Source organism: Mauremys reevesii, linkage group 3, assembly GCF_016161935.1.
Source record: "Mauremys reevesii isolate NIE-2019 linkage group 3, ASM1616193v1, whole genome shotgun sequence".
NCBI classification, from domain to species: Eukaryota; Metazoa; Chordata; order Testudines; family Geoemydidae; genus Mauremys; species Mauremys reevesii.
The window spans coordinates 121907252-121919937 of NC_052625.1; the positions used below are offsets into that span (position 1 = coordinate 121907252).

General features: G+C 43.4%; 1 protein-coding gene across 1 annotated transcript in view; it reads right to left on the reverse strand.

Moving 5' to 3' along the window:
* RFX6 (regulatory factor X6) overlaps window positions 1–12323 on the reverse strand; it is a 46848-nt gene extending 34525 nt beyond the window's left edge. Inside the window, exons 1-5 of the mRNA XM_039531255.1 lie at window positions 12255–12323; window positions 11345–11653; window positions 10637–10793; window positions 8637–8760; window positions 5263–5324 (exon numbers count right to left, since the gene is read on the reverse strand). Coding sequence (XP_039387189.1) covers window positions 5263–5324; window positions 8637–8760; window positions 10637–10793; window positions 11345–11573 — 572 coding nt within the window. The 5' untranslated portion in view covers window positions 11574–11653; window positions 12255–12323. The remainder of the gene's footprint in view (window positions 1–5262; window positions 5325–8636; window positions 8761–10636; window positions 10794–11344; window positions 11654–12254) is intronic.
* Between the last annotated feature and the right edge of the window lie 363 nt (window positions 12324–12686).

Sequence of the window (12686 nt, forward strand, 5' to 3'; positions counted from 1 at the left end):
GGCAGAAGAGGTGGAGTGGAGGGAGGAAGAATAACCACCTCAGGGTGATTAGTCCCATCACGTGGCACATTGATAACTAGACTGGACAAAACTCTAGTAAATGTCTGAGATGAAACAATCCTGCACTGGCAGGAAGGCTAGATGGTCTCACAGATGTCTAGATTCAATGGCCCTGATTCTGGGTGGTGGTGTAAAATGGGGTTGTGTCTTCTGATTCTCCAATGTCCCTATGCTCTGGTAGAATCTGGAGAGTCACTGGGTAAGCGGTGGTGAGAAAGGGTTGGAGCTGGAGGCCATACCCCACTTTTCCCTGTAGTCTTGCCAATCTTCCTCTAGCTTAGCTCAGTCTGAAGGGTTTAGCTCAGTCTGAGACCACGTAGGCTCCTGGAAACTTCTATTTTACATGTACTCAGACGCTTAAGAGAGGTAATAGCACAGTGTTTCCATACCAGCATTACAGAATTTCATTTACCCAATACTTCCACCTTAGTAACAGGATCCCTATACATACACTTTTTAAAGTACTAAAGTCACTTTTAAAGTAAGAAGTAAAAGCACCATAAACTATCATATGGAGGAGAAGAGGAAGAGGACCATGTGCTTTGGAAGTGATCCAGCATTGCATTATTAGTCCTGGAAGGTGAAAGAGACCCTAATTTTATGGCATCACAGAGGTTTTAAATGAAACCTTTTCAAGAAAAGGGTTGATCTTTCAGTCCGTGCATCAGAGCTAGACCATCATTTCTCAGTGTAACAAAAGAACTCAATGTACACAATATCATGTTGAAAACCATTGTTGAACCTGTTGCTACCAATATAAGCCTCAATGTGTTGGAATAGATAGAATTACTAATGAAATACTTGATCCCTGTGATGCTACAGATGATCCTAATCTACCAGTGGACAGTATATCTATACCAAACTGCTATGCTCTGCAATGTAATTTGAGCCCTGATCTAGTATGATACTTAAGCACATGCTTATTTTAAGCACATGAGTAGTCCTGCTGACTTCAATTGAACTAAGCACATGCTTAAGTGTTTTGTAGAGGAGCCATCTCCACAAAGTGGTACTTCTTTGATGATGTCTCTGAATAAGTTGATAAACATTCCCAACTCAGCACCGTCGCTCCTTTTAGCATAAAATTGTATTCTCACTGTTTGCTCTGCTGAGGGACGAGGAAGGCTAGGAGCAGTAAAAGATGAAGGTTTTATATTTTCAAAGCTGACATGGGGATTTAGATACAACTCCCATGAAAGGCAATTTTGATTAGAGTTATGTGTCTAAATTATCTAGTTGGCTTTGCAAATCCCAACTGAAGTACTACATCTTCTGATGGCCAGCTTTGCTGTCAGCAGTCAAGCTTTTATAGCTAAGGAAATGTGATGCTAAATGGTCATTGCTAAACACATTACTGCTTTCATTGTTTACCTGAAATTTATGAGTAAAGGTAACTCCACCAAAACACCATGGTACCCATTGACCCTTGAGAAGGGCAAGATTTTGTCACCTACCTTATCACCATGTCCCTTGGTTCTTTGCCATGAGTATATTAGTTTGAGGATCGGTGACATGACTAAGTACATGTGAGCAGGCCAATTTTAAAGATGCATTAACATAGCTCAGAACTGTGTTCACCTGCTTGAATCATTCCATTATTTTTGACCAATAATTTCTATGTAAAATCATATCAACGGGTGGTTTAGGCCCTAATAACACCAGTCAATGTCATAATGCTAAGGATCTTACCTCCATAGCATAAACTTCTGTATCTGATCTCTCTTACGGCTAGAAGTCATGAAATTTCTTTCAGCTATTGTATTCCATATATTCTATATTAAAGAGATGGGCCTGAACCAGATTTCTAGATCTCAACATTCCTGACATTCGGCAAAGTTCAGATGCAAACTTTTCACTCTGGACTCATGGACATTTTTCTCCCATTGAATTGAAACTATTTTAGATGAGATTTAAGAGTTGGGAGTGTTTGACATGAAATGTTCTAAAAAATCGAACTTTTATCATTTAGCAATTAAATAACAAGAGTTGTATATTGGATTAGAGAAAATGTTATACAGCGATATCACCCGTATTTAAAGAATGTTAAGTGCATTATAATATATGCACCATTGACTTGCTCATTTGCACTCTGTCACTAAAGCAACTTCTCAGATCTTAGTCTAATATCCGAAATCTCTCAGCAACTTCCAACACTTGCCATTTTTTATTTTCAAACTAACCTCCTACAAAAATAGTCCTTCTTTCCCAACAAATGTGGAATTCTCATTCATTATATAAAATATACAACTGCATAGCTATATATTTACAATATTGTATATGATGTATTAGGAATAAAATAAGATCCATGATGGTGAAGGATTTATTTCTTGATTTTCTCAACAGAACTATAAAAAGAAACAGACTAAACTGCTTTCCTTTTTTATTTCATAGGTCTGCTGGAACATATGTTCCCGTGCAACAAGTAGCCCTGATTTTAGCGTACGCTGACACAAATGATTGCTGATAAGGAAATGATAGGATTAAGCTGTTCAGGGACTTGCAATAACTTGTTATCACGAGGCCAGCTGCCATATCAGTTTTATTAACCCACTAAATCACTCCTAATAAATAAGATAATAGTTTTCAGACATGATGGATAAAAGCTAAGATTTAACATCGATCAAAGTCTACAAAGAAATTAAAATGTAACTTGAGCTCAAACACAATCTCCTGTGTGTCTACTCTACACAGTATGTACATTTTCCTGAGTAGCTGTCACAGGTAATTCACAGATCATGGTGATTATTGTTTATTATTTCTATTCTGGGAGCAGCCACATTATGCTTGGCATTGCCCAAACACACAAAAGGACACAGTCCCTGCCCCAAAGCGCTTACAGACTATTATATACTAATCTGAGACAGTGTTGTCATTCTTGTCATTTTACAATAGAAATTTAGGTCTTGTCTACCCTATTTTTCCTGAAAAACTCTACAGACCATTGGAAAACTGGTAGGATTATGACATGAGAGAAATGAGGCCAGTGTAATAGAGTTGGCAGAGATGGGAAGTGATTTTTTTTCAGACTATTTAAAACACTTTGGTTCATTTTGGTTTTGTTAATGCTTATTTAACTTCAATGCCTGAGAAACATTCAAGAGAGAAAAAATCTGTTGTTATTAACTATTTGAAATTGAAATTCATTCCCACCTTTGATTAAACCCTAAAGCTAAATTCCATATATGACATCTCCAGTGATCTCTCCAAAAAGCCAGGGAACCAACTTGCCATTCCTGATATTTCTAAGATAAAGTCTAAAGTAAAAAAATGAGCAGCAGGGGGGAAAAATCCTTAAAAAAACAACCAGCCAAACATCCTTCAGGCCATATAGTATAAATAATTCAAGAAGAACACAACCTTATGTTCTTCTTTTGCAAATCACCTTTATTTCCCATGCTTTGTTTCACGGGTTACTAAATAGGAAGGTAAGAATTTTTCATACGGAGTCTTTTCCCAAGAGTTTTCTTATCAGTATTATTGTTATGGTTTTCCATCTTTGTTAATTTTTTCCTTGTTACTTGTCTCTGTTTTTCAGTCTTGCCTCAATAAACCATCAATTTATTGTGATCTCTTCTTAGAGTCAAGTCTATTTTCCTATACCCTGATCCAGGAAGGCCCTTAAACACATGCCTAACTTTAAGCATGAGAGTAATCCTGGGACAACGCCTGTATTTGAAGGCACATGCATTCTTAAGCACTTGCTTGAATAAGGGCCTGAATAACTATGGACTAGTGCAGATAGATATATTCACAGAAACATGGATACCATTTATATCCCATAATGTTCCTCATAGCAACATGGGCATTGTGGAAGCATTCTTAGGGAAAACTTCTTCTTAAGCCAATAGAAATTCACAGATAAGAACTTGACTAAATTGGACTCAAGGTTGAGGATTGCTAACTTTTTTGAACAATGCCTTCAAGGAACAATAAAGTTTAACCAAACCCCCTCTCCCCAGAAAAGTGTCCCCCTCACTTTTGAAATCCCTCAAATTCTAATTTAAGTGTAAACTTTACAAAACCCAAATATTGGTTAAGTATGGAAGTTAGTTTTAAGGTCACTTTAACAATCTCAAGTCTTCCCCTGCAGCACAGCCTCATAGACAGTCAGCTTCAAACAACACAGAATGTTGCATCATTAACTTCCCACTGTTGTACAGCCTATACTCTAAATGGATGCCTGGATAATTGTGCCTTACTTTGAATGGACGAGAGTTAATTGAAATACCTGATTCCTGGCTATTCACTGATTGTACATCATGGAATCATTTAGACCACCCTACATCTGTCCAATTTGCTTTTTCATCATGTATTAGTGTATCTGTTCACTACATAGCTCATTACAGCCTTAAGAACATACACAATCCATGGAAAGACATACTTTTTACATTCTTGAACCAAAATCACATTGGGGAAACTCAATCACACTTCCTCAAAGCTCTTGGGATATTCAAAAGGAAAAAGGTGTTGTCATACCATGAGATTCACCATAATATTACACCTGCTCTGCCTAGGGCTAAACATGTAAGTCCAGGATGAACACTGACATCATTTACACACTAGGCATCTTACTTACTTATCATAGACACACATGTAAAAACCCAACATGCTGTGCTCCTGAAGCATAACAGTCCACACACCAGCTATACAAATCAACTGGTTGATTAGACTGAAGAAGTCTGCAGCTACAACTGTGAACTTCTCAAACTCCTTCTAAAACTGTCCTTAACAAAGGTCATTTGTATATTTTCTTCTAGGTTTAGCACTAAATGCCTGTCTCTAGTAGTTTCAGCTGAAGCTTTACTGTCATTTGGAAATGGGAGTGAAAAGCTGCCAGGTTTGCAAACTGGAATAATAACAAGCATAATTCAGTGATGCAATTTTCCCAGCAAAAATGAGCAAGTATAACAAATATTGACAAAAGTTTGGAAACACCACAAAAGATCCACACCATTATAAAGATAATGGAAAATCTGGGAAAAAGCAATTACGTTTAAAAATCATGCATGCAATAATTTTTCTAAAATTCAGACTGTTTTTAGTTCCATCTCTCTCTCACATACATACACACACAAAATGTCATCAGTAGCCCTAGCAATTTGAATGCAGATTTTGTGGCTTAATGCATAAACTATAGACACAGAAGTATTGCATGTTGTACAGCCTATATGCTATGTGGATACATGGATAATTGTGCCTTACTTTGAATGGCCTCTTGTCCCAAGCCGCCGTGTGGTAAGCAGGGGGAATTTCTGGCGAATGGTCTAATAAGAAAGTCAGGCATATTAGTTTCTCGCAAGGGCATGTTTCTTCTGTCAGCAGCTCTGAAAAGTTTGTCTTGAAAAAGCAAATGTTGAACAGTGGATAAATATTTACTCCTGAACATATAAAAAATAAAGGGTAGACTTGTAGTATAAGAGGAGACTGCAGAGACCAAAAACTGTTACATTTGTGATTCATGGATAAGAAGTGTTATTTCAATGCTATCAAGATCCTCAAACAATCAGACAAACTGCTTATGTTTTCTAGAGCCCAGAGTAGAGGTGACTTGAAAGATTAGGGAGTTTAATACCCTAGGTCATCCCACTTTGTAACTCTAGAACTCCCCATAAGCGTGTACGTGCACACACACACACACACACACACACACACACACACACACACACACACACACACACACACACACACACACAGAGTCTCCTTCCCAGTCTCGCTCTTACATGTCACCACAAAAACTAGTTGTCTTCAGGAGAAACCCATTCAATGTGTTCCACTTAAGCTGCTCTGGATCCTTTGCCCCAAGCCTTTAGGGAGGCTGTCAAGTGGAACGAAAGGACCAGTAGCAGGGACTCTACTCCGGCAGGTACTGTGTGGTGTGTCTGGGCTCTAGGAGAGAAAGGAAGGCACCAGGCCTATGTGGGCTGGAAGGTATTTAGGCTCTGGGGAAGAAAGGTAGGTACCAGGTGTCTGCACTGGAAATGGAAAGAGGAGAGGCCGGGCCAGGGAGCGCACCAGGGGACTGAAAGTACTTGAGAGTAATTCTAGACTGGGGAGGAGAGAGGGAAGCAGCAGTTCTGGGGAGTGAGTCAAGGCTGTGTAGAGGGAATGACAGAATTGGGGACCATGGGAAATAGGGAAGGGGCAAATGCCTCCTTGTGATGGCTCCTCTCACTCCCCCAGCCCCAAATTGCAATACTGCAAAGGCTGGAGAAAGCCAGCTCAGAGAGAACTACCCCACCTCAGTGCAGCAGCAGGCCAGGACTCTAAAATCATGTCTGCCCCACCTGAGCAGTTCAGGGTGGGAGGAAACTGCTGGGGTGATCTAATAACACCCACATGAGAAATGACATCACACTGTGCTAAAATGTTTCAGCAGGTGGGGGTAGCTTTTAACACCCACCCCTATCCCTACTGCATCTGCTGAGGCCTCGGTGTCAGATCTAGAGACTGACTCAAGCCAGCAGCAGGCAGGGGCGGCTCTAGACATTTCACTGCCCCAAGCACGGCGGCATGCTGTGGGGGGCGCTCTGCCGGTCGCTGGTCCCGCGGCTCGAGTGGACCTTCCGCAGGCATGCTGCTGAAGGCAGCCTGCCTGCCGCCCTCCTGGTGACTGGCAGAGCGCCCCCCGCGGCAAGCCGCCCCAAGCATTCGCTTGGTGTGCTGGGGCCTGGAGCCGCCCCTGGCAGCAGGACAGCTCTGTTACCTGGGAAGAGGATGCAGTAGGTGCTTCTTTCCCTGGCAGGCCAGCTTTGCTGGCTGGTATATATGGGGGAGGAGAGGGGGAGAAGAGATATGTCCTCACCCCCACCTACTCCCTTTCAGACAGATAGTGCCAAATGGGGGTTCTAACAGGGAGCAGAGCCTATGCTTCCCAATGGGATTGTGGCCAGGAATGGGAGTGAGGTGCTCCTTATTGGTTGTAATCTCTGCCTGAATAAAATACAGTGACAGAAGGATTTCCATTGACAGTAGGATAGAATGACTGAATGCTTTCCATCCCTCTGACAGATCCACAGGGTGTGCTATGCCACTCTCTGCAGGTGAATACTTGAATTTAGATAGAACCTAGGATCTCAAAGCACGTTGTGAACAGATTGGTTTAGTTTTTCACTCAGTGGGAAGTAGTGTTATTACAAATCTGAGGCACAGAAGGGCAAATAATTTTTCTAAGCTTGCACAGAGAGTCAGAGACAAAGCTAGAAATAAGATTCAGGTGGCCTGGCTCCAATTCCCTTTCATTGACGACTCAAACACAATCGCTCTGGATTCATCTTGATGCATACTATACAATACTACTGCAAACCTGACAAGACAATGGTTAAAAAAAATGGCCCAAACAAAACTGCCATTAATCCTAAATAAGGATGACAGGATTTGGCCCTTAGATATTTTGTTTCGTAATGGATTGATTTTTCATCTTAAATGTGCAATCTGAAGGCTAAGGCATACAAATCTCTCTCTCTCATACTTAAATGACGCCCCCCCCCATTGCCACAGTATCAGAGTGCCTCACAATTTTAATGTATTTATCCTCACAACTCTCCTGTGAAGGAGAGAAGTGCTATTATCCCCATTTTGTAGCTCAGGAATTGAGGCACAGAGGGACTAAGTGGCTTGCCCAAGGTCACACAGGAAGTCTGTGGCACAGCGGGAACTTAAACCCTGTCTCCCAAATCCTAGACTAGTGCCCTAATCATCTTTCCTCCCCAATAATTGGTTCAATGAGGCTTAAGGCAGTAGATGTACAAAATGAAAAGTCCTTTGATCCCATAAGATGAGGAAATAAAATTCACAATAAAAGTACTATTTAAGTGGAAAGTTGTTTCCCCCCAATAATACTGAAGTCATTTAATCAGTGTGAGATGAGAACTCCTCAACTACATCCAATGCAGATAACAAAATGTGAGGAGTGAACATTTTATGATTTGGAGTTGATTTCCATTACCGTTATTTCATTAGACTAATGCATTTCTGTAAGCAAACTGAATGGATCAGTGGTGTTTTGCAAAACTGATTCGTGATGCCTTCTTGGTTTTCTATTTCACTATCTGTATGGGATTTAATTTGGAAAGTCCATATCTCTGACTCTGATTAAATGATTTTAGGACTAATTGGGTGGGCCAGGTTGAAGGGGGGGTTTCAATAGTTTCCCTCTTAGAAACTCATTCTCCTACTGTTCTCCTACTGAACCTCACAGCATTTCTCTCTTTAACTGCACTAAAGGCTGCCAAGTATAAAGCCGTGTACTCTATACCAGATCCCACAGGCTGCACCTTTTATATGAAGAACCACATCCATCCCATTGCAAAGCAAAGGCCCGGAGAGAGAACGTCTCTTCCCGATTTCACAGTGCAAATCAAGAAGAATCTTAATTTCATCACTTTGAAGTTGTCTAAGTCCCTGTTCAGAGGGAGCAATGTAGGTTTAGTTGGACCCAATTTAATTCAAAGACGCAGGGGCTGTAGAAAGCATAAGGATTTGTTAATTTCTGAGACCCATGATAACATGGGAGGAGTTAAACACGATTTTGTAGAGGAATTAATCTAATAAACAATGGACAGTCAGTTGCTCTTTACCTTCCCAAACGTTGCAGCACAGGCAGGTTCTAGCTTCTCTTTCCTGCAGAAGTCTAAATAATGTGCATAAAGGATGCACCTCGGTAAACAAACTCCTTCACACACGATGTAGTTTTCTTCCAGCCTGCAGAGTAAAAACAATAAGCAGAATGAAAAGCCACATCCTTATGTTTCCCCATTTCGTTTCCCCTCCATTCTTCTACACTGCCCTTTCTGCAAAATTTACTGAGATCTCTCACGACAGCTGACTAGTCAGTAACTTACTGTACAGCACCTTCGGCAAGATGGAGGAGTGGAAAGGCTTATTCTGAACTGCTGTGCTTTATGTATGACAACGAGCCCTGCAGCTTTCTTCTCCGGCAAGAAAGAAAATTAAATCACTACTGCAAAATAATGGGAAGAATCCCTCCTTGGTGTTACTCACTGAAATGCAATAGATGATTTACCCCCAAGGATCATTTTAACCTAATCACTCTTGACTGCTCCAGAGCCTAAATCTAGATCCTGATTCCCTGCCTGGACTAGTTCAATATGCAACTTCTGTCTAAAAATCCAGCGTTAGGAGAAACTGGAAATGGGGCTGAACTGGATTTCAGGCACAACCTCATCTAGAAGTTATTTTTGTTTCCCAGACTCGTATTTGAACGGGTGTGAGCCTGCATCTCTTAATAGCTTGCCACTTCATTTAAAAGTGACACAGAGGCTAGCAGTGATGACACCAAGGTGGTACTCCAAGGAATGAAACGAAGCCTGGTCCTTTCATCTTGTACTAGGTGAATATGGCGTGTGGGGATACCTGTGAGCTCGCAATCTGGGAGGTATTTCACCCCTGGCCCATTTCCACCCTTCATAGTATCAGTACCATTCCCGCATAACAGCTTCCTCTTCGCTCAAATTACATACATGCATAAAATGACTTTCTGTAGAAACCTCTATTGAATCGGTTTACATCTCACTCCCTAGGTTAAACTAGCCTGAGAAATCTGCGGTAGCAAAGCAGTCCCGTTTACTTTATATGATTTTCACTGTTAGAGAAAGTAATCTAGGGCTAGATCTGCAGTTTGTAACAAAGACCTCGATGGCTTCAGTGGGAGATTTCCCTGACTTCAACAATGCTCTGAAGGGAATATTTCCCAAATAAGGGCTGTTGCGTGGGTGTTCTCTTTAGCCAAATAAAACACAGTAACATCAGGATTCCCCATCTGGGAACAATGACCAGCTGCATTACAATTCAGTTAAACTACCAAAGGCATGACAATTAACCCCTCCTTTCACAAATGTATGTCTTAATTAATCACTCGTCTTCGTGTTTTTCAAGGTTATCGGCTATTTATTTTTAGAAGGAGGGATAACAGTACCGTATTGAAATAAACTGGTGCTCGGCAGCTGTAAAGCAGACGCTGGTTAATATTGAATTATTGGGTAACCAGAAGAGAATATTTCTGTTGGAATCTTTATGCTTCCAATTGATTTCTATTTCGGAGTTTTGGATCAGACTGCGATAAATTAGTAGCATTGAAAGTATTCGTGAACAGGTTTACACTTCCAGAGACAGGGTCGGTCCTAAAATGAGTCCCACCACGTTGTACTGCAGTCTGCATTAAAGTTGATAAAAGCCACCTATATTCTTCCTAGCAAATCTACTTCAGATATCTTGTGAGCTATGTTTTTAGATCGTTTTTCCTCCCTCAAAACAGCACCAGATTAAATGGCAAATATTGTGAAAATGGGCTACAGAGACCAATTTCATTATTGGATTAACAAATACATAAATTCCCTTTGTGGTTCGAAATCTTAACTGTGGATTCATTTTACCAATATACAGCAATAAAAGCATTTTCTGCAAGTAGTAAAGTAACTTCCTTTGGGAAAGCATTTCTTACACCGATTTTACCACCCTAATGCACTCAGACTTTGTAAATAATTATTAGCTTTCCCCTCAAGAAAGAAACTCCCTGTAGTCCAAGTGTGTTCTGTGTGTAGATGGGTAAGAGCCTTACCACTGAAGGGTGAGCTGGGTCTGTTTCTTTTTAGCCTTCATAATCTGCGTGATGGTTTTCTTCGGAGACAGGTTTTTGTCGAAGGATTTTATTTTACTGTCATGAATATCTGTATCCTCCTCTTCCGAGGAAAGGGCTTCACTGTTAAAATGTATTTCTGAGTGTCCGGGGGAAAAGAAAATAAACCCAAGTGCATCATTACATTTGTTGATCACATTTCCATTTTATAGAGTATTTTCGATTTCCCTGGTTCAAATTCTGAATTCCCTTCCTTTGATTTTATATCTCTGTGTGTACGTTGATCTAGATGTCCGCACACGGGTATATTACACAGATATAATCTTTATTCTGAGATGAATTAGGTTAGGTAGATAGATCTATCGAGGTCACCTAATTTATCTATACAGCCCCCAAGTACGAACGATATCTGTGCAATGTGACCGGTTGTGTATGCCAGGGATGGTATAGCACAGGCACTACACTCCTGGCCTTGAGATGAAACAGACAATCTCAGATCCAGGACTACACCTTTCTAGCTAAGACTCCTGGGGCGCAGGGAACCCGGCGTTCGCACCCGCCCTATGGAGACACTGAATAGACTCTCTGCCCGCAGGTGGGAGCGGAGAGCGGATAGACAGAGGCACGATCCGATGCTCTTCAGAGGACGGGTACACAGCAGCAGTTCCCCTGCGGAGGCAGCGCTCTTACCTGACTTGATCCCAATGGGCAGCCCAGGCTCCAGGTCGCCCTGCTCTCGGCTGTCCAGCGAACTGGCTCGCTGCAGCGCCGGGGCGCAGAGTCCCTGGTCGGGATAGGAGAGCAAGGCCTTCCCCAGCAGGCCCGCATAGCAATCCTCCTGGAGCCCGGGAGACCCCTTCTGAGAGGGCTGCAGGAAGGCTTCCTCTTCTCCCTCCGGCGCCTTAGCCATGCTCTTCATTGGCACATCGCCCCAGCCGCCTCCATGCGAGTGGCAGCCCCCTCCCGGGGACAGGCAGGCGTCTCACGCCTTCAGCGGGGCTGGGGGCGCAGGGGACAGGGACAAGGACATCAGCCCCGGGCCAGCCCTCCTCCTCCTCCCCCTCCAAGCAGCCTGGTGCCCTGGAGGAGTCTGTCTCTGGTTGCCGCTCTTGCAGATCAACCACCCCAGCCCCCCGCCACGGAGCAGTGGCCGCCGCAGGAGAGGGACGGCGGGGGCAGTTTGCTTTAAGCTATAGTCCCAGGAGGCTGCATGGCTTCCCTGTCCCAGTGAGCTCGGCCCCGTTCACAGCGCCACAAGCCCAGCTGCCTGCACGCCCTTTATGCTGCCCGGCAGCCCCGGGAGCGCTGCTCTGCCCCCAGCCCTCCCTGCAGAGGGCCAGGAGCCGCCGGGCGAACTACACGGGCTCCCACGTCACTGACGGGACTGAACGCGGTTCAGTTCTGGCCCCGGGGGCCGGCGGAGAGCAGAGCTGGAGCAGGGTTAATGGTTAACCCCGCAGAACAATTATTTCTGATTCCGCTTTTCTAGTCCGCCTTTCATATCTCCGGGGGGGGGGGGGCTGTGGTCCCCGCAGCACCCGGGGGCTGGAGAAGAAGCACCAGCGCCCGCGGTCACGCAGGTGGAGGCAAAGAAACTTACAACCAGGCTGGCAAACAAGTGGCACTGGGGCGCAGCCAGGGCAGGCTGCCGAGCTGGCCAGGGTCAGATCCTTCCTCCCAGAGGGCCAACTGCTCTGCATCTGACTGAACAGGGCCAGGGATCAGGGAAAGAGCCCCCACACACATACCATTCCCTAAAGGTCGGGCTCTGACCCCACCCTACTGTTACCGGCGCATTCATTGTGGGTCTTTAAAATGACTTGCATTTGCATTGCTTTTTAAGGGAGAGCATAGAGCTGGGTGGGAATTTTGTGTCGGGAGGGTTTTCCATCGGAAAATGCCAACTGGCTGCAAGCAAGGGAAACGTTCTGGAGAAATGTGTTGATTTCAACAACATTACATTTGGGGATGGGGGGGCGGAAGAGCCGGGGGCGGGAAGCATTCTGACACAATCAAACGTTCCCTTTGGCTG